Here is a 20,091-nt window from a genome sequence, read left to right as displayed (position 1 = left end):
GTCTTGTTCAGGTTTCGGCAGCGCGGCTTTCCCTCCATCGGACATTCGCCGGTGCTTTGGTTCGGCTGCAACCCCACCATAAACGTTTAGCCGGGACACGACACGCGATCGCAGATCTTATAAGGCAGTAAGCTGCACTTGCCTACCGATTTGAACTGGTATTCGAAAGATATTTAGGCAGATTGACAAGATGACCTGCGAGAAGAAATGCGAGGGCTGCGCCTGCGGTGATGCGGGGAGCAAGGGGGTTGTTAACATTGAGGATCTCGACAAGGAGCTTGAGGCTCTTCGGAAGCGTACAATTGAGCTGGAGAAAGTACGTGCATCGGCGAAGAAGACCACGTCCATGCCTGGTGCTGTCGGTGCCGGCCAGAAGCTGCGGTCCTCGCAATGGTTCAACTCCGGCGAGCCCGCTATGACGGCTTTGTATATCGAGCGGTATCTCAACTATGGTGTTACACGGGAAGAGCTTATGGCTGGAAAACCAATTATCGGTATTGCGCAGACCGGATCTGATATCTCGCCATGCAACCGTTACCATATGGAGCTCGCAAAGCGAGTCCGAGAGGGTATCAGAACCGCCGGCGGTATTGTTTTTGAATTCCCGACGCATCCAATTCAGGAGACATCAAGACGGCCGACTGCCTGTATTGACCGGAATCTGTCTTACCTTGGTCTCGTCGAGATCCTTCACGGTTACCCGATAGACGGTGTTGTGCTATTGACCGGCTGCGATAAAACGACTCCGGCATGTCTGATGGCTGCTGCCACGATGGTAAGTCTTCATATTTTCAGCTCGACATCTTGAAGCTGACAAGCTCAGAACATCCCTTCCATCTGTTTGAACGTTGGTCCAATGATAAACGGGTATCTGAAGGACGAATTGGCAGGCTCGGGCATGGTAGTATGGACAGGCCGAGAGCTGCATGCCGCAGGCCAGATGGATGATGAGGGGTTGGTCGATTACATTTCCAGAGGGTATGCGCAAGAAAATGAACCTTTGAATGGTCACTGACCTCATGAAGATCACCATCAGTTGGACATTGCAATACAATGGGAACAGCATCAACCATGAACGCGCTGGCAGAAGCGCTCGGAATGGCTCTTCCAGGTTCTGCCGGGATCCCCGCTCCTTATCGTGAGCGTGCTCAGTGCGCCTACACGACAGGATTACAGATTGTTGAAATGGTGCATGCCGACCGCAAGCCAAGCGATATCATGACGCGCGAGGCTTTCGAAAACGTAATCGCAGTCAACACCGCTATTGGCGGTAGCACGAACGCACCAATCCATATCGGTGCCATTGCAAAGCATATTGGAGTCGAACTCTCTCTTGATGATTGGGACCAGATCGGCTTCCACATCCCGCTGTTGGTCAATGTCCAGCCGGCTGGAGAGTGGCTGTGCGAGGAGTATCACAGAGCTGGTGGACTGCCGGCTGTGATGGCAGAGTTGCTCGATGCAGGGAAGCTGCATGATGTCTTGACGTGCAATGGACGTACAGTATCTGAGAATGTGAAGGGCAAACACACCTGGGACCGACGAGTCATCAAACCATACAACGAGCCCCTCATGAATGATGCGGGGTTCGTTCACCTCAAAGGAACCTTGTTCGATTCAGCCATCATGAAGACATGTGTCATATCAGAGCAGTTCCGACAAAAGTTCTTGGAAAATCCGGAGGATCCCAATGCCTTTGAAGGAACAGTCGTCGTATTCGACGGACCAGAGGATTACCATAGCCGATTGGAGAGCGCACCCATTGACGACAAGAGTATCCTGATAATGCGCGGTGCTGGTCCATTGGGGTACCCTGGAGCAGCCGAAGTTGTGAACATGCATCCTCCTGGACATTTGCTGCGACAGGGTGTCAAGTCACTACCCTGCATTGGCGACGGCCGGCAGTCGGGAACTTCCGGGTCACCGTCTATCCTGAATGCAAGCCCGGAAGCAGCAGCTGGCGGTAACCTTGCCCTGCTTCGTGACGGAGATAGACTCCGCGTTGATCTCATTAAGCGGCGGGTGGATATTCTCCTCTCGAAGGAGGAATTGGACGAAAGGAGGGGAAAATTGCAGGCATCAGGGGGCTACGATATGCCAGAGAGCCAAACACCATGGCAAGAGCTTTTCAGGAAAGAGACTAGCCAGTTGAACGAAGGTATGGTCATGCGAGAGGCAGTAAAGTATCAGCGACTGGCTCAGCGTTGTCTGGACCCACGCCATAACCACTGAGGCATTGCTAGGAGTTCATGCAAGGGTTATCGCATTGCTGTTTGTATTGGAATTAGGCACCAGGGTAAACAATCCAGTTTTCAGCAAATTCTGTACGGAGTAGAATCAAGTTCCTTGTCAGATCAAACACTATCAGGCTTCTCAAGATGTATTGAGGATGTGTTGGCTTCGGTCGCCAGTGCTCCGTCCTATGGTATTCTTATCTTGGAGGTTGGAATACGAATGTGATCAACTCTGCATGGTGAAACAGGGTTGTGCAATATCGACGATCTCGGGTTATTGAGTACCCTGCTTGTTTTTGAAGTCCAGACATCGCATTGTGCATAGGTCACCAGCTACCTAGTTGAGACAGGTTAGAGAAAAAACCGGCCTGGGCAGAGCAGCGGTCACGTCGAATAGCCAACGGCCCTGGGCGAGATTGATAGAACCGAGGGCTGGGAATTTCGGATCCTGCAAGGAAAGGGATGCCAAGAGAGCTAAGGAATGGGCCAGTTTCTTCTTTCAACCCGTTCTTTGTCCGGAGTGGACACTGAGGTATCCGGCGGAAGAATTGCCAGCATCCAGATCCCGGCAGTCTGGAACGATAGCTCCTGGCTTGGCCAACCAATTGATCGGCAGCGACGGGCACATGGCGACAGCTGTGGCCAGATAACGCGACATTGAGCGGCTGCACGACGTGTCCAGGACACCGACAAAGAGGAAGCTAAGAAGTCAGTACTGAGTACAGAGCTGTGTCAGGATCAGCGGTGACGAGGCTGAGACTGCAGCAGTCACAGGGACTTTCCGGCGTAATCGTAATCGATAGTAGTGTTACTGCTGAGTGCTGAACTCGTCAGGCAGCACCACAGGGCGCGATGCAAAGATGAGCTCAGAAATTGATAATATCCGGGTGGAGCAGTGGGTCAGCCTCAGTGTCTTTCAGCTTGCGCGCAGACTGTGATTTGATAAAAAGGTGAAGATAGAAGAAACAAAACAAAGGGAGCTCTGGATCGGCAGAAAGCTGTGTGGTCATGCTGGGTCTTCCCGCCCGGCTTGTGGTTCCTGTGGTTCCGCGCGTGTTTTAGCTGCTCTCAAATTTTTCCAGGCACCACTTTGACACTGCCTCTGATCTCACCACACTCTCTCCCTCAGACCGCTCCTCAGCTTTATTTTAAGGCTGACTTTCTCCTCCTCCTTTTTGCTTTTTCTTGCGATCTCACCAGCATGCTCTTTCACCCTCTCCTCCAATTGTCTGCTGTCTTTCTATCATGCGCCCCTGACGAGCAATCAGAATAGCTGCATCCCTGTGCGCCGTGCGTCGTTGGATCGCCGCATTTCCTGCAAAACAACCTATTCTTAGGCTCGTGTGACAGACCGAGTCCAGCACCGAAATCATTCATCCCTTTGTCGCATTCCCTGCCCGAGATCCTTCGCGGTTCCGTGTTCTCGGCCCGGTCTCGATCTCACTACTATATCTCTGCCTTATATCCCCTGCGTCGAGAGTCTCACCACTACCTTCCAGTCCAACTACAAATTCTTTGGCTGAAGACACCTGACTCTTTTCTCATCCTTACATTCATCTTCGTCGAACATTCGACCTGGGAGTACCGAGAGCGCTATAGCGACGGTACCATACCCATCAATTCTTTCTTGTTGTCTCGTGATATCAAGAACCTTTATTCCATATCCTTCAAGATGGACATCCACATATAAAACCGTTCGAGCGCGTCCTCGTTGCTACATATCTTTGATTCTTTACCTTTCGACAAAAAGTGAGCGTTTATTCCTTGCACGCGCCAACGATACCCACCGTTTCCATTCAACGATCAGTCGCATTTGAAAGCTACCGGTAGCCTCTTCATCACCGACAATCCACCACCAGTCATTGCCAATCGCCATGGCCCCCAACTTATTCCTCTGCCTGCGCACCGTCTTCTGTCCTACGTACTGGTTTCAGCGTGGCCAGCGCATCCAAGGCTCCATCACCAGAGAAGAGCACTGGGACTCTCCAGTCCCAGGCATCTACAAGTACATCCCCAGCCAAGGATGGCACCTCGTCTGCCGCGACGGCAGCGACTACGACGAGAAGGTCCCTGTCCCTGTCGTCTACTGCCGCATCCTGCACCGGTACCTGTTTGAAGACGAGATCGATGAGCGATGCCGCTGGCACACCGTTACCATTGAAGAGGGCGGCAAGCCGGAGAAGCTCCTCTTCTTTCAGCTCGACGATGGATACTCTTACGTCGCTGGTTGGGACACAAAAGGGAAATTCATCCCTGGTCCTTACCAGCGGTGGTACCTCGACGCGGAGACCAAGACGATGCAGAGGATTTTCTTCCCGCCGAGCTCGAATGTCTCGCGCGTTAGTGTTCTTCCTGACAAGTTTGAGCAGTGATTCCTGCTTTAATTTTCAACTTGAGTTCAACCGTCTCAAGTGCCATGGTTAAGTCTAGTCCTCTTAGGACTAGATCTGGCGACAATAGATTAGATTTCTGGTTTTGTTTTTGTTTGATCTTTGTTTATTCTTTTCTGATATTTGTCTTTTTATTTGACTTACTTCGCATCTTTGCTGAACCGTGACGACTCCAGTCAGCCAGCTTTTTTTGTTCTTCGTTGGATAGCTTAGGTGTTCGGTCTGGGATAGAAAAGCGATAGAAGCGGTTTTTGTTAGCGTTTTAGACTTTAGATCTTTTACTATTCTAGCTTTACTATTTACCTTTACTGTTTTCTTTCCTTACCTTATACACTCTTTAATAATATCTCAAGACTACATTCTCATCTATTCATATTCACAGACCAAACTCGAACCAGCCAAGTAATAGCCTTTACATCCAAATATACCGTCCATAAAACTCAACGCACCCCATCCCCAGTCCAACCAAGCTTTATCAAATCTTACTCTCCTCCCTAATCATCAACCTCCCCAACGCCTCCCTAATCCCCTTCTCCATGCCACTCTTAGCAGGCTTCATCACCCCCCTCTCACACCAAACATGCGTATACCCACCCACAACCTTAACCCCCTCCTCCCCCTGCTTAAAAACCCCAACTTCATAGGTCACACTTGTAGAGCCCAGTTTATTTACGCGAAGCCCCAAGTCCAGGATATCGGGGTATGAGACAGACGCGAAGTAGTCGCAGTAGGAGTTTACCATTATGGCGACTTGACCTGATGGGTTGGGGTTTGGGGAGGGTTTAGTCGAGGTATTTGTGGATGAGGGTGAGGTGGAGGTTGTATTTGGGTTGGGAGACGGTTCATTCGCGTAAGAGAAGGGATCCATCCCGCAGTCGCTTATCAGGTAGTGGTTTATTATGCTGTCGAAGAGCTGTGCGTAGACTGTGTTGTTTAGGTGTGCGTACATGTCGTTGTCGTGCCTTTTCCATTGTCAGGTATAATGTTAGCGATGGGGTTTGGATATGGAGGTGGAGGAGGTAGGTATACGAGAAAGTGAACTGGGATAGAGACCGGGCAGTACATACCATCTCGTTCTGTATGTCTGGTGGAAGATGTAGTCCTTTCGCGTGCGGCGGCGCTTGATGTCTGTTTCTTTGGGCATGTTTGCTTGGTGAGTTTGTTCGTTGTTTGTTTGTTGGATTGTCGCGATTGACGAGTTGCGGTGTATTTGTTTTTATTTGAACCAAGAGTGATATAAGTAGAAGAACATGTAACGAAGTCAAAAGTTGCAGAACAATGCGGAGCGGTGTTGTCGCAAGTCTTCTGGAGTACTGGAGTACGGGGAACCCCTCGGACGAAACAAGCCGAGGTCCAGCTCCCGCCCGCCCAATGCCGTCAGCGTTCATGCGAGGGCGAGGGCTGCCCGCAGTACTGTACATAGCCGCCGAACAAGGGTTTCTGCACAGCCAGTCATATTGATATTGCTTGTGTTGAAGTTGATGTTATATATAGTCACTGTCTGGTTGCCTTGTGAATACGGTTCGTTGTGGGAGGTACGTGGTTCGTGTTGGGTATGTAGATGGTGTCAGGTTGTTATATATAGTTCGGGGATACCGGGGTAGAAGGCATTGTACCTAGTTTTGAGCTGGAGTTGAAGGTTATGGATATAGTAACTGCAGGCAGCGAGCACCGAGTAGCGGGCTACTAGTCGATACCCTCGGAATTAAAGACAGTACTACCAACTATGTACTCTACCTCAACTTCGGTCCCGCTATACAGACCCCAATTCGGTAACAAAAACCTGATCCAAACAGGTACCAAGAATTTCTCATCGACACCAGACAAACTGCAGAGAACCCTAGCTTTTCCAAGGCCGATAATGCGCAGATCTAAGACAATACCCTAGCAAGGGAGGTGACCTGTTCTATATTCGCGCATGATCACGGACTTACGGCTCCACGCGAGCGTAGTTGCTCTTTCCCTCTGCATACTCGCCGCAGGCCCAAACTCCAACGCCATGCACCAGCACACAATGACCTACTTTTCCAGCCCAGTTTTCCATCAATTGTCCAGTCAGACCCAGTCAAGAGGCGCCTATTCTTCCGGAATGCCAGCTCAACTATCCAGAATGCTGCATGCTTAGCAAAAGAAATATACATTCTTCGTCATTTATAGAGAGGGCGCCATCCGGCGTGGCCTGAAGTATTCTCCCCTCCAAAAGTCCTCCAAGAAGATTCTCGTCTTCCGCCACGATGAGTGCTTCTTCTCGCTGGCTGAGCCTGGCTGGCGCCATCGCCCTCTTCGGTACCGCTGCGCATGCGCACCTCTCCGTCCGCGACGATATCAAGGTTACTCTGCAGTCGCAGCTCTCTGAGGAGGCGGACATTTACTTCCCCGACGAGGAGATCTTCGCCTTGGCGACTGAACGATGGTCATACTACTACCCGCCCAACTTCACTGTTGTTGTGGAGGTTGCTGAGGAGGAGGATGTAGCCAAGGCTGTGAGTTACTCGGACGATGTATCAAGTTGTACAGGCGGCTAATATTCTGGGGCTTAGATCCGGTACGCCAATTCGCAGGAGATGCCGTTCCTCGCTGTGAACGGTGGACACGGTGCCATCTCTTCGCTTGCAAAAATGGACCACGGCATGGAGATCTGGTTGCACAAGCTCAATTTTACGGATATTGCGGAGGATGGTCGAACTGCTACTTTTGGTGGTGGTATCACGTCGTACGACCTCATTCGAGCTCTCTACCCGGAAGGAAAGCACACTGGTGAGTATACTATCTTTAGTAGGGAATATGGCTAACGTCTGCAGTTCATGGTGTCTGCGAGTGCGTCAGCTATCTTGGACCTGTTCTGGGTGGTGGTCACGGTGCTCTGCAGGGTAAATACGGCATGGGTTCTGACCAAATCGTCTCCTTGAAACTCGCGACAGCAGATGGCGAGATCATCACTGTTGGAGAGGATGAAGGAGACGAGGACCTGTGGTGGGCCATGCGGGGTGCAGGTCATAACTTTGGCGTTGTGACCTCCGTCACCTCCAAGATCTACGATATTCCTGACGCCGATCTATGGGCGTATGAGCAGCTCATCTTCTTCGGCAACCAAACCGAGGAATTGTTTGACCTTTTCAATGACCTCGCTGACATTCAGCCGCCCGGTTTCATGGTCTGGACCTACCTTTTGCGTATTCCCGCCTTGAACCCAGAGGAAGTACGTTGCCCAATTTCTCCAGTTGAATCAGCTAACCGTAGCAGCCCGTCTATACTGCCAACTTCATGCGCGAAGGCGTTGAGGAGATTGAACCCGAGCTGATCGACCCCTTCCGCACACTCTCTCAACGCCCCGCAGGAAACAAGACAACGGGATCATACCTTGACATTCCGTCCTGGATTAATACAGCCGTAGGCTCGCGAGGTTGCGCCAATGCCGAGAACAAGGTGCGGCTTCCGATCGGCTTCCCTCGCTATGACCCCGAGGCGCAAGCAAAGTTCTTCGATAAATTCGCAGAGATCACCGTCAACGGCTCGGACTATGGTACTTCTATGGTCCTCATCGAGCAGTACTCTGCGCAGGGTGTCGAAGCTGTCCCTGAGGACTCGTCTGCGTTCCCTAATCGCGAGGACTTTATGCTGGTCTCGCCTGTCATTGCCTACTTTTCCGAATCCGAGGAAGTGGAAGACCGGGGTGTAGAGCTTGGAAATGAGCTGCGCGACATCCTTCAAGAGGCTACCTATTCCGATGAGTTGCACGCGTATGTCAACTATGCCGCTGGAGATGAGGGCCCCCAGAGCTGGTATGGGTACGAGCCGTGGAGACTTGAGAAGCTCCAGCAGGTGAAGCGCAAGTACGACCCTAACGAGAAGTTCTCATTCTATGCACCAATTCCTCTTGACGAGGAAGAGGGTGAAGAGGAGGGTGAGGATGACGGCGCGGAGGAGCGAGAGGGGTCCGACGGAGGTGAAGACCACGGCGAAGAGGGCGAGGGCGAGGAGCAGGACGAGGAGGACGATGAGGGTGAGGATCATGAAGATGAGGAGTGAAGTGGTTTCGTAATCTCGTTGTATTGTTAGTGGTTATTGTTATGGTAGACAAACCGGAGGCCTGTACCTGGAGTAGTTGAGTTGGGCAGAACAAAAATCCAAAGTGGCGTCAGGAACATCCGCAAAATAATTTGTTCCCCTCTCTCCGTACTCCTCCACAGTCTTTACAACCACCACTCCACCACTCTGGCTCCCTCTGCTCGAGTCTTCGCATACCTCGCTCGTCGAGGCAAACTCCCGCCCGGCATAAACATGTCCCTCGTCCCCGTCGATACGACCATCAAGGTCCCTCCTCCAGACACCTTCGAAGAGCCGCCAGCAGTCGCAATCACACCATGCGAAGGACAACCAGCACGCTACTACTTTGAAGGCGGCCTGCGTCGCGTTCACCCATACCACTACACCTACAACACCTACTGCAAAGAGCGCTGGCGCAACCGCTCGCTAATCGACATTTTCACCTCTGAGTTCCGCGATCGCGAACCGGACTACTACGTGCGTGACAGCCATCCAACCTGCGCAGCGCCCACTTTCTGTACAAATAAATGCTAACGGAAATATGACGGTAGAAAAAAGCCCTCGAATCCGGGCACGTCTGCGTAAACGGTAAACCCGCTGGCCCCGACACGGTCCTCAAGAATGGCGAGGTCATTTCGCATACCCTCCACCGCCACGAACCGCCCGTTACGGGGAACCCAATTGGTATAATTCATGAATCGGACGATCTGCTTGTCATTGATAAGCCGGCTGGTGTACCGGTTCATTCGACGGGAAGATACCACTATAACAGTGTCATGGAGATCCTGCGCATTGAGAACGCCGGCGCTTATGTTCCGCGCCCTTGTAATCGGCTGGACAGACTGACGAGCGGCGTCATGTTCTTCGGGAAGACGACGAAGGGCGCGGATCGCATGACTGTTAAATTGAGGGATCGGACGGTGCAGAAGGAGTATGTTGCGCGCGTGAAGGGGTACTTTCCTGATGGAGTCACGGTCGTCGATCAGCCGATTATGTCTGTGAGTCCAAAAGTTGGGCTCAATCGTGTGCGCGCGACAGGTAAAGAAGCAAGAACCAAGTTTCGAAGATTGGCATACTACCCACCCCCTCAAACAACCGCTACACCACCCTCCGAAAAGACCGAACAGGACGCAAATGGAAATGGAACCGGTATCGAAAGACCAGCGACCCCGCCAGCATCATACATCAACGAAGCAGCAGGATACAGTATAGTCCACTGCCTCCCCTTAACCGGCCGAACACACCAAATCCGCGTGCATCTCCAATTCCTCGGCCATCCTATCTCCAACGACCCGATCTACAGCAACACACGCGTGTTCGGACCCAGCCTAGGTAAAAACGACGCCTCCTCAGAACTAGACAACCACATCATCGACAGACTCATGGCAATGGGCCGCACCGAGATCCCGGACACAGTAACGTACAAAACACACTTCATGGCGCCGCCCGTCCTACCCCCCGGGACCGACGAAGCCCTCGCCGAGAAAATAATGGCGAAGGAGCACGAAGTCGCGATGGAGAGTTATGTCAAGCGGAAAGGGGAGCGTCTCTCCGGTGAAAACTGCGAAACGTGCGGGACGGAACTTTATACTGATCCTGGTGTTCATGAACTCGGTATCTTTCTGCATGCTGTTGCGTATGCAGATCAGGGCGGGGAGTGGAAGTACCGGAGTAAAATGCCGTCTTGGGCTCTCCCGCCGCGGACATGTGAGGGGCCGACGGAGGCCCCGGAGTGGGTTGATGTTTCGTCCGAGGAGGAGAATGTCGTTGGTGACGGTGTAGTAAGGGAATTCGGGAACGAGGAGGAAGTCCAGGCTGAGAAAGTCAGGGAGGAAAACAGGACTGCTAAGCGCGAATTGAAGGAGAAGAAGAAGGATAAGAAGTCGCGCAAGGAGAGGAAGGAGGAGAGGAAGGCTCTTAGGCAGGCTGATGCTGCGGAGCGTGCTGAGCGTGCTGAGCGTGAGGGAGCTGGCTCTGAAAGGATCGCTATTGGCGCCAGTGGGAGTGTTATGGCGCTTGTTGCGGGGATAGGCATGGTTGATATTTCGGGGCTTGAGACAGAGGAGGAGAGGCATGCTGCTATTGATGCTGTTGCTACGGAGAGGGGGGTTTAGGATATAGAAGGTAAGAAAGAAAAGCACTGGGTTTAGGAATTGCATACGCATGGCATTAGGTGTTGGGGCATTGGGACGATAGAGTATATTTACATTAGAATTGACGAGCACAGTCTTGGACTCAACAGCTATAGTCCTCTTTTAACGACCGCCCCAATAACTTGTTGAACAGGCTCAACTACCAAGTCATCTCTTCAACTTAGTTGGCAACGAAGAGTTGGGTTACTTCAAGTAACAGAGGACGTCAGTCACGAAGGCCAGACGATAATTCATACGACAGGACCAATACTAGCGTTTGAGGGTCTGTGATGGGTACTCGAAATTCCGTGGTAATTGAGAGGGGGTATACACGGTTTCTACATGTCCGTTGCACGCAAGATCTCTCAGTAACCCATCCATCCTACGTTCACAATCAGACCCATTCAACACCCCTCCTAAACAAACCAGGAAAAGAAAACCATTTAACAACTCATGTGGTATTTAAATGGATAGATGGATGGTAGGCGGGCTAATATAAGCACTGCGTAAAGAAAAAAAGTTTCATCCCTGCCACTCCAACCCAGTGCCCTATTCCCCGGGTTGGGTTGGATTATCCATCGCTTGTCAATCCGCCCAGTCCAGCCCGTTTCGTCCGTGACCAATCCGAGTCGCCGCGCTATCAATTCATTCCCAGAATCATTTTCGCTTTTTTTAGTCATTGCAAAATAACATAATCTAAGCCTCGGTGGTGACACGGCCACGGGGGTTGGTGACCTTGACGCCAAGGGCCTTGGCCTTGGCGACAATGTCGACGCGCTTGCGGGAGGAGACGGCGGAGGCGATCCTAGACATAACATGTTAGTGGGTGGGTTTGGGGTGGGGAAGGGCAGGCGGGACGCACTCAGCAGCGTAGGTGCGGTTGTGCATGAGGAGGAGCTCGACGTCCTTGGCGTTGTGGACGAGGAAAGCCTTGTGGCCGGAGGGCATCATGTGCTTGGTCTTCTTGTTGGAGCCGTAGCCGATCTATAACAGAGATATGGTATTAGCACTGTTCGCTTGATTCATCCCAGCGAGTCGAAACTTGATGGTGACTTGGTTCGGTTCGGTAAAGGATTGGAGTGTCGGAAACGTACAGAGGGCATGGGGATGTTCGACTTGAAGCGACGGCGGACGCGGTTGTCGATACCCTTAGGCTTGCGCCATGACTCCGGCACGCACTTGAAGCGGTCGGACTGGTGGCGGAAGAAGCGCTTGGTGCCTGTATGAAGAAACAGTCAGTTGACTGTTGAAGAAATTTCTTGTGTTGAATGCTTTCGAGTCCGTTGTGTCGTGTTGTCGCCATTTTCCAGTTCCCAAAATTCAATTCAATGACCGATCAGAAATTTCCACGCATGCCTCCTCTTCAATTCATCCTGGTTTTCCATATAATTCAATCTCGCCTCCCTCTCGCAGAATCCTCCTCTTCTCGACAGACACAGGCATGGCAAATCATGGGTATGGATAGGTAGGTAGTGGCAGTGGTGACATACGCTTCTTAACGATAGGGACGTGCTTCTTAGCGAGGACCATCTTGAACAAATTAGCACAAACGCTTCCTAAAAGTATCCAAGTTGATGCAAAAGAACATACCTTGTCGTTTGTCCCGTTGGCGCTGGAGTTGTCGAACGGTCGAAATCGGTCTCGAAATTTCGCGCTGAGGGTTGGCCGCCCGAGACTGTCGGGCTCCGGTTAGTGCCCTTTGCTAAGCGAGTGGGCTGGCACACGTGATAGGGCTACAGCATTCTGCCCTTGGGTGAGGACGGATGCGGTTAGTGCGGTGTGGTGGTGGGATGTGGCGCTAAACCTGATTTGACATTTATCGCCTTATGGATTGTTATGGATTGCGATCGGAATTATGATGCTGCTACACTAAAACTATGTAGTCTAGTACTGCAATTCAAGAGTCTTTTTGCTACCATCCTCGCCACTCTTGAACATGCTCTCCAGAACTTCCAAATCGGCCAACGCCTCATTTGGTCCAAATCTTGGATCAAGCTTTCCATTAGCCAGCGTCTCTCCAAATACCTTGACTTCACCCATAACTCCCATTCCCTCGAACGGAACATCCGTCGAAGTACCATTAACCGTAAGTGTGTCCCCAACAAGTGTGACCACGCCCTTCTCGCATGTAAATTCGAGAGTCGAGTCCTTGAATGCAGATCCGAAGGACATGCCGAAGATACCATGAGCGCCCGAAGCAGTCGTCAACAGAGCGTCAACGGTATCGATAGGAGGGAGATGTTCTTGGAGTTGAGCCGTAGCAGCCGAAACGGTCTTGATGCTGTTTGGTCCACGACCGAGAATCAGACGGAGGGCGGCTATCGTGTGGATTCCGCCGTCGAGGAGAAATCCGCCTTGGTATTCTGGTGTCTTGCGCCAGGGTGTGTCTGCATTTGTTAACAACGTAGCCCTTACATACGAAGGAGAGGTAGTGACGTACTGAAATACTTCCCCTCCGTCCCGACAAAGTTCCTGACTAAAACGCGGAACGTCTTGACGCCGCCGAGCTTCTGCACCTCTTCTGCTGTCTTCAGCCACTTAGTGATGAAGCGGTAGTTCTCTGCAATGCCCCAGAAGGTCTTGCCCATGTCGACATTGGCGGCATTGCCGTACCATGAGACCAATTCCTTTGCGGTAGCGAGGTCCTTGGCGATGGGCTTCTCGGAGAGAACGTGCTTTCCTGCTGACAGGGCCTGTTTGATGTATTCTGGTTGCGCGAGGATGGGCAGGCTGTGGAACGTTAGTAGCTGTGCTTGAACAGATACATGAAGATCAAGTGTTGTAAAAGTAACATACGCCAGAATAACAGCACCGACATCCTCCCTCTTCAGAATATCCGCGTAGCTCTTCCCCGCGCCAGAGTCGTCAGAATATAGGTCGACATTGCTGAGCCCTTCAGCTAGACTCTTAGCGGACTTGAGCGAGCGCGAGTAGATTGCTTTCAGCTCGAGGGTTGAAGCTTCTTGGATCGCGGGCTGAGTGTTATTAGTATTATTCAAGGTGTGTTGGTTGAGATACGATCATATGACGTACGAGGTGTTGCTCGCGGGCAAAGATGCCTGATGAATTGTTAGACTAGACTATGTCATAGCAGGAAAAGTAGCTTACCGCTGCCGATGAGTGCGACACCGATAGTCATGTTGATGCTCTGGCTTTTACCTACTGGAAACAAAGTGAAAAGGTGAGGTCAAGAATGTGGCAGTTGGAGATATATTTCCATCGGTTGCGGGGAGGGACTGAGTGGGGTTATATGTCATCGCTGCTTATCTCCGCCTTAGTAGCATTTTGTCTGAACTACTATGGCACTGAAGTTGGTGGACATCGGCTTTTGGGATAAAAGACTTTGTTACCCCCCTGACTTTATCATGTCAACACTCAACACTCCAAGGTCTATGTTCGAGCAAACAGGCATCCAGTTTTGATCAGCACCTAGATCAAGATCAAACCCCGCCATGACAGAAACACTACTGCATTCAGCCTGCTGTACGACTTACCTGCTCTCAAAGCTAAACAAATTGGACATCATGGACATTGATAAGGTGAAAGAAAGCCATATCGTCTTCCATGTCATGTGATGCTCAAGCGCTTAGGCCAAGCCTACATCTGAGCAGCGAGCTACTGACATCCCGCATGGACGTGCATCCAAGTATTAGCTCTACGTTTCCCCCCTCACTAGATAGAGCCTTGATCAGTCTCTTCGCAGATTACCTTGCAACCATGGGCTCCCCAAAATCTCTAGAAGATCGTGCAGAGCAACAACGTCAACACCTGGCAGACTGGGTCACGCCAGCAGAATGGAAGGATGACTACGTCGTTGTCGAAAGAGGGAATCGAAGATACTTGCAGGAGAAGATACATGCCTATTTGGAGCCGTTGCTCGAGGCGCTGGGCTGTAAGGTGTGGATGGTATATCGTCTTTCAAAGACTCACAGGGTTGATATGGTCCCAGGGCTGGGGCTATACAATGTGGCGCTTCTCAGCATATACACCAATCGAGCCCAAACCGCCGACTGCTATGCTCGTTATCCCCATAAACGTGAGCTCGGGACAACCTCAGATCATAGAGAGTGACAGACAAAGTCATGTGGTTTCAGGGTGGTACACATGCATATCAACGGAAGTAGATTCGATGGTCTGCCGTCATTTGACTGTTTGTTGGCTGCAGACAGATCACAAACTGGGGGTGGACCTTGAGACATGACAGAAGGAACAGGAAGGAACACGGGCCGCTCTTTCCTCCTGTATTACCATAGCTAAATCGAGAAGGAACGACCGGTTGAATGCTCCTTCCTGATATGATTTTTCTTAGAAAAGGAAGGAACCGAGGCCGGGTCGTACCTTCCTTGAATACTTTGTATCACTGTAGGAATGAGCGACCGGCTAGACGCTCCTTATGTGTTAATGTCAAGTAATGCTAAAAAAGGAAGGTGTCAGCTCGAGTCGTGCCTTCCTTGTATACTTGTACCAAGATGGGGAAGCAACGATCGCGGCGGGAACAATCGAGATAGGTAAGAAGATAGTAGATCCACTAGTATGGTGTACAATTTACCTGCGCCTGGGGCAAACCGGAACAGACAGCACAGAACGGCTACCTGCATAGAAAAGGTAGCGCCCTTTGTTCAGCGACATGCAGGAGGTGAAAAGGATGGATGATCCCTCGAGACCCCCCCCTTCCTTCCATTTGCCCCTCAGTCTGGCCTTGAATGACTGATTGACGAGGTTTCTTAATCCGACAGGCCGTTCCTATCATCCTCCTTCAGTATCAGTAAACGTTTCTCACGGCGCATAAAAGGGAGCTTGACTAGATGTACTTCGACGACATGAGTGACTATCCATGGAATGGTCCCTCTACCGAGCGATAACTGGCATATACGATGACATCGAACTCACTCTACAGTGCCTATCTACATTGTTCATTATCCAAGGAAACAGTACCCCGCCAGCCGGCTTCGACACCACGGACACCATCGAGAAGCCACTCCTCAACCGCGTCAGCGAAGCGCTGGGGGTAAAGAACTATGATGAGTAAAAATTCGTCCTCCATGAGCTGTGTGAGGTCTTAAGCCCATTCTGTTAGCCTTTCTTCAAGAAGTATGCTCGTCCTTTAGCAGACGACACGCTGGAGCCTAACCTGAGTCTGCCGACTATATACCTGCAGTTCGCTACGAAGAATGGAAAGGGGGTACTGATCGAACGGGCGCCAACAAAGGTTGTATCCCAGCCCAGGACTTCAGAACAACCGGCATTCGAAGGCGTGAAAGACTCCAGACTATTTGATATCAAAGTTGTCGATGGCGTATATGGTAGCCAGCGCCGGTTGGAAGTCTGTATTGACGGAGCTTTCTACTTCTGCAAGGTCTGTCGACTTGACCCGGAGGGGTTTGAAAGGGAAGTAGAAACCCTTCGCGCGATGAGTGTAGCAGCGCGAGGTACTGCCCGAGTTCCCAAGCTTGTAGGGACCGTGAGTTGAGCGAGAACATACCTGGGATTCTCCCGGAATGGATTGACCACGAAGCGAGCCTATATCATACACCGGTCAAGAATATCTCGGAAGAGACTCGGCGCAAATGGATTGGTCAGATTCAGGATACAATTGACCTGTTGCACTTAAAAGGTCTGGCATGGGGAGACACGAAAGCGGAAAATGTCCTTATTGACACTGATCAGAATGTTTGGGTTATCTATTCCGGCGGAAGGTATACAGAGGGATGGGTCGAAAAGGATATTATGGAGAGTGCGAAGGGAGACATGCAGGGTCTCTCGAAAATCAAGATATTTCTGAATCTGGCTTAGGTACACTAGAAGGTAATGACTTTCAAGTGCATGTTTCCAAGTTCAAATCAAAATAGCAAGTAGAGATTCCCATCCAAGCGCTACACAAATACAGAAAATAAGCGCCTAGAGCGGTTCCAACACTGCGCTCCCTTGTCGATCAAGTCAAGCCATCAACACCGGTACCTAGTAGGTCTCCCGCAGACAACAAATCTACTACAAGAGACTGTCTCACTCAGGAACAACATTATGCTCGCCCCTCCCAACCCTCTCAGGCCTAAACACGCCATCAAGCTGGCGAAACATCTCCTCCTCCCACCCAAAGTTCGCTGGCGGACGCATATTCTTCGTTGGATCCACAAAGTGCGTATATGGCAGCTGCATCCATAATCAGTACATCTCACCAAGCAAATCATACGCCTCAGGAACCAGAAACTGTAGATTTGGGATAAATACTAACCGGAACGAAACAACTCTTCCCCTCCCACCCCGTCCTCTTCCCACTCGCCATATACCCATCCCGATCCTCAACATTCAGTACATTCTCAACATAACTCTCCCAGACCTCTCTCATCTCCTCGCAAAAAGACGGATCGATTGCGATTCCGATAATGAGTGCCCTAGGTCTCGGATGGAGTGTTTCTAGCACAACACCCAGATTATGAGGCGTGTACCTGAATTCTTCCCGGCTGGAGACTTGGTCGACTGAGGAAGTCATGAGATATGGTGTTCCTTCGAAAAGCGGCGGCATGAATTTTATTGCGACGAAGCGCTTGTAGCCGAAGAAGACTATTGGGATTGGGTCGGGTGATTGGGATTTATTTTCGGTGGGATTGGTGGTTGTTGCTGTCATGGTGGGTTAGATTGAATAGTTGTATCGTAGAAAGCAGGCGGAGATGATTGATGGTCAAGATGGGTACGTAGTTAAGTAAGTCGGGTGCGCCGTTGCTATGTTGAAGTAGCTCGCTGGGTTGATCGGCGGGGGGACCATGAGAATGCGACGTCACGGCTGGGACGGTGTTTCTTTATACCTATCACTCAGACCAAATCGGAGATACCGGACTGAAATCGAGGGATATCTACCAAAGCAGGCGACGCTCGGAGATTTGAGCGACTTTTTCTTTTTTTCTTTTGTTTTTACCTATTTTTAAGATCATGCCATGACGTATCCACACAGATTGGAGAATGGAGATCTATGAACGGGATACTACTCCGTTCTGGGCCCTAGATGCTTACCCAACTGCATACTACCTACCTAGGTATTCTACTACGCAGACAGGGGTTTTCGGGGATAATAACGCGGTAACCGGCGAGCATGCATGGCATGGTAACCTTTTCTTTCAGAGCCAATCAGAGCAGATAGATAGAATAGAAGGCTTGGCTGGATTAAATCTTACCCGGTATGACATTTGAAAGGCCAACATCAATGTAGATTTGGAGCGCTATGTACGGTATGATTGTAGGTGCTAGGGCATATTCACATGGCGTTATTTGAGCATAGGGGGGAGAAGGCCATATTTGGAATTTCTTCTTTTTTGCACGGGCTGATTGATTCGACTTCTTTGGCTGGGAGGCTGAAGCCCGAAGGCTTAGCCAAGGATGGTTCATATGGATATAGATGCCGTTTGGACAATACTCAGTTCACTACTCAATCTCCCTCAAATGAACATACTCAGTCTCAGGCGTCATCGCCGCCCCCCCAGACACAGTCCGTCCATCACAATTATTTTTGACACCACCACCACGCGCCCACTTAACCCCCGCCAACTCAAAAATCAACACAAACCGACACGCCAACGCCGACGCAAAATACCGTAGCAATATAACAGCCGCATCAGTCGTCATAGTAAACAGCAGCGAAGAGTAAATCAGTATGCCGAAGATAACATGCACGAAGCCAAATAGTGTTGCTATCCAGTGGCATGCTAAGACTGTAGGGGAGGCCGTGAACATAGATGAGGGGATTGGTTTGTGGTTCATTGATAGTTTTGTCTCGGAGGTGAGGCGGGAATGGAGGAGGTTCCAATTCCAAATCCAGCTCCCAGGGCCCGGAGTTCTTGTAGGTGCAGCGCGCGTGAGATTAAATCGGAATGCTAGGGCCGCGGGGAGATGGATTAGAAGCGGGAGGGACGTCCAGATTATAGGCATGAAGGAGCTCTGGCAGATGAAGTTCAGGACTGTCGCGACGCCGAGCTGCCACGATGTGTAGAAGACGTTGAACACGGCGAAAGCGATGATAATATACTCTGCCGCACTAACAAGGAAAGCGAGTCCTGGTCGCCGGTTCAAAGCATTAAACACAGAAACCGGCAGGATCGTGCGAGCATCGAGAATCTCATGGCAGCTGTCGGCGTTATATGCGAGGGCGCGCGAGGGATAAATGGCTACTGTGCCGAGAGATAGCATAACGGCTAGAACAGGGCGGTTCAGGGATAGAAGCCCTATTTCGCTGATGGACGGGCCTAGAGTCGAGAGGAGGACTGGGCTGAGCCCTAGGAGGAGCGACGAGCTGGACATGTATGCTTTGGCGTTCTCGCTCATGCTATTCAGGATGCACTCCATGTGGGCTTGGCACGTCTTATCGAGTCGGTCCCCGGAGTGTTCCCATTGGGTTTTGTATAGGGCTAATGTGGCGTTGCATGTTCTTTCGCTGGTCTTTTGCAGTGTTCGGCGGGTGAGGAGAGGGAGCCATTGTTCGTATTTTGCGGGCCCTTTGATTGGCAGGTAATATGTAGACTGCACGCCCAGTACATAGAAGGATAGGACTAAAAGGATAAGGAATGTTGAACGCGGAAACATCATTGAGGATGATGGTAAGAGGAAACTGAGTCGGAGAATACAGCAGCCCACGCCGAAATCCCTTTTGTAAAACCCTTAAAAATCCTGCGAGGTCAGCCACCTATGCGGGGTAGCCAATCTCAAATCAACTTGAAAAAGCAAATATATTGAACTAAAATCCCAGCCTTGCGCTTCTTGGACCTTGGCGACTAGATAACACCTCCAGCCGAGAACATCAGCCTCGTTTCATGGATCGGGCCGCTAGGATTGGCAGGACACTACACCTCTAATGCTCACATAGCGCACTTCTCCGTTCGAGGATATCTACAATCAGGCAGCATCTCACAGGGGAAACGAGAGAAGAACACAGTTTATGGCATCAGTTGAATTTGGAAACTAGTGCCAAGCGCAGGAAGAGCAGGCGCTTGGCCGGGCACCCTAATCTGTAGCAGCTTTTCTATTGGGTGGCTGGTACGCTCTGGCTTACTAAACAATGATTGAGCAGGGTAACAGAGTAGGTTAGACCCAGCATTGCTCACCTACTAGTACAAGAGGGAAATGGCCTTTCTCGATAGGCAAGGCATGCAGGTGGATAGCTAGGTAGCTACTGTACGGAATACGTCAGGGACAAAGCGGGAGTTTCCAGTTGCCTTCATACCTCACGCAGTCTGATTGCGGAGATACCGGATTCAAGAGTCAACGCACCTACCTAGGTACCTAGGACAGTCTAGGTACCGA

At 50.9% G+C, this 20,091-nt stretch overlaps 11 protein-coding genes across 11 annotated transcripts; 6 read left to right on the top strand and 5 right to left on the bottom strand.

The window, feature by feature from the left end:
* Window positions 1–54: 54 nt before the first annotated feature.
* Window positions 55–2,531, top strand: BDV14DRAFT_153278 (IlvD/Edd family dehydratase). Its single transcript, XM_073766619.1, has 3 exons — window positions 55–775; window positions 824–978; window positions 1,026–2,531. Exons 1-3 carry the CDS (start codon window positions 191–193, stop codon window positions 2,230–2,232), a joined length of 1,947 nt encoding a protein of 648 aa, XP_073631330.1. The 5' UTR covers window positions 55–190; the 3' UTR covers window positions 2,233–2,531.
* A 1,577-nt stretch (window positions 2,532–4,108) lies between these two features.
* BDV14DRAFT_197147 (uncharacterized protein) lies at window positions 4,109–4,606 on the top strand (the record flags this gene model as incomplete). The annotated part of the gene is made up of 1 exon (XM_073772605.1): window positions 4,109–4,606. One exon carries the CDS (start codon window positions 4,109–4,111, stop codon window positions 4,604–4,606), a length of 498 nt encoding a protein of 165 aa, XP_073631329.1.
* A 493-nt stretch (window positions 4,607–5,099) lies between these two features.
* BDV14DRAFT_197146 (acyl-CoA thioesterase) lies at window positions 5,100–5,768 on the bottom strand (the record flags this gene model as incomplete). The annotated part of the gene is made up of 2 exons (XM_073772604.1): window positions 5,100–5,586; window positions 5,692–5,768. 2 exons carry the CDS (start codon window positions 5,766–5,768, stop codon window positions 5,100–5,102), a joined length of 564 nt encoding a protein of 187 aa, XP_073631328.1.
* Window positions 5,769–6,826: 1,058 nt separating this feature from the next.
* BDV14DRAFT_153268 (uncharacterized protein) lies at window positions 6,827–7,281 on the top strand. The gene has a single exon (XM_073766617.1). The coding sequence runs from the start codon at window positions 6,859–6,861 to the stop codon at window positions 7,147–7,149; it is 291 nt and encodes a 96-aa protein (XP_073631327.1). The 5' UTR covers window positions 6,827–6,858; the 3' UTR covers window positions 7,150–7,281.
* On the top strand, window positions 7,091–8,799 carry BDV14DRAFT_153263 (uncharacterized protein). Its single transcript, XM_073766616.1, has 3 exons — window positions 7,091–7,381; window positions 7,426–7,823; window positions 7,868–8,799. Exons 1-3 carry the CDS (start codon window positions 7,189–7,191, stop codon window positions 8,651–8,653), a joined length of 1,377 nt encoding a protein of 458 aa, XP_073631326.1. The 5' UTR covers window positions 7,091–7,188; the 3' UTR covers window positions 8,654–8,799.
* On the top strand, window positions 8,780–11,016 carry BDV14DRAFT_153271 (pseudouridine synthase family protein). The gene is made up of 2 exons (XM_073766618.1): window positions 8,780–9,148; window positions 9,223–11,016. Exons 1-2 carry the CDS (start codon window positions 8,906–8,908, stop codon window positions 10,783–10,785), a joined length of 1,806 nt encoding a protein of 601 aa, XP_073631325.1. The 5' UTR covers window positions 8,780–8,905; the 3' UTR covers window positions 10,786–11,016.
* A 483-nt stretch (window positions 11,017–11,499) lies between these two features.
* On the bottom strand, window positions 11,500–12,333 carry BDV14DRAFT_187818 (60S ribosomal protein eL32; the record flags this gene model as incomplete). Its single annotated transcript, XM_073770996.1, has 4 exons — window positions 11,500–11,608; window positions 11,666–11,787; window positions 11,898–12,022; window positions 12,294–12,333. 4 exons carry the CDS (start codon window positions 12,331–12,333, stop codon window positions 11,500–11,502), a joined length of 396 nt encoding a protein of 131 aa, XP_073631324.1.
* A 289-nt stretch (window positions 12,334–12,622) lies between these two features.
* On the bottom strand, window positions 12,623–14,018 carry BDV14DRAFT_167827 (Gfo/Idh/MocA family protein). Its single transcript, XM_073767749.1, has 5 exons — window positions 13,912–14,018; window positions 13,837–13,862; window positions 13,600–13,778; window positions 13,244–13,533; window positions 12,623–13,190 (listed from the first exon to the last, which is right to left on the bottom strand). Exons 1-5 carry the CDS (start codon window positions 13,940–13,942, stop codon window positions 12,688–12,690), a joined length of 1,029 nt encoding a protein of 342 aa, XP_073631323.1. The 5' UTR covers window positions 13,943–14,018; the 3' UTR covers window positions 12,623–12,687.
* A 502-nt stretch (window positions 14,019–14,520) lies between these two features.
* Window positions 14,521–16,596, top strand: BDV14DRAFT_197142 (uncharacterized protein; the record flags this gene model as incomplete). The annotated part of the gene is made up of 5 exons (XM_073772603.1): window positions 14,521–14,700; window positions 14,753–14,839; window positions 15,701–15,811; window positions 15,881–16,264; window positions 16,345–16,596. The coding sequence occupies 5 exons, from the start codon at window positions 14,521–14,523 to the stop codon at window positions 16,594–16,596; spliced, it is 1,014 nt and encodes a 337-aa protein (XP_073631322.1).
* Window positions 16,597–16,729: 133 nt separating this feature from the next.
* Window positions 16,730–17,672, bottom strand: BDV14DRAFT_153206 (uncharacterized protein). Its single transcript, XM_073766615.1, has 2 exons — window positions 17,036–17,672; window positions 16,730–16,953 (listed from the first exon to the last, which is right to left on the bottom strand). The coding sequence occupies exons 1-2, from the start codon at window positions 17,426–17,428 to the stop codon at window positions 16,807–16,809; spliced, it is 540 nt and encodes a 179-aa protein (XP_073631321.1). The 5' UTR covers window positions 17,429–17,672; the 3' UTR covers window positions 16,730–16,806.
* A 326-nt stretch (window positions 17,673–17,998) lies between these two features.
* Window positions 17,999–19,420, bottom strand: BDV14DRAFT_167825 (uncharacterized protein). Its single transcript, XM_073767748.1, has one exon. The coding sequence runs from the start codon at window positions 19,375–19,377 to the stop codon at window positions 18,220–18,222; it is 1,158 nt and encodes a 385-aa protein (XP_073631320.1). The 5' UTR covers window positions 19,378–19,420; the 3' UTR covers window positions 17,999–18,219.
* Window positions 19,421–20,091: the final 671 nt, after the last annotated feature.

This window comes from Aspergillus stella-maris (genome assembly GCF_047715825.1).
Source record: "Aspergillus stella-maris strain CBS 113639 unplaced genomic scaffold BDV14scaffold_9, whole genome shotgun sequence".
NCBI classification, from domain to species: domain Eukaryota; kingdom Fungi; phylum Ascomycota; class Eurotiomycetes; order Eurotiales; family Aspergillaceae; genus Aspergillus; species Aspergillus stella-maris.
This window is presented reverse-complemented; position numbering and strand designations above follow the sequence as displayed.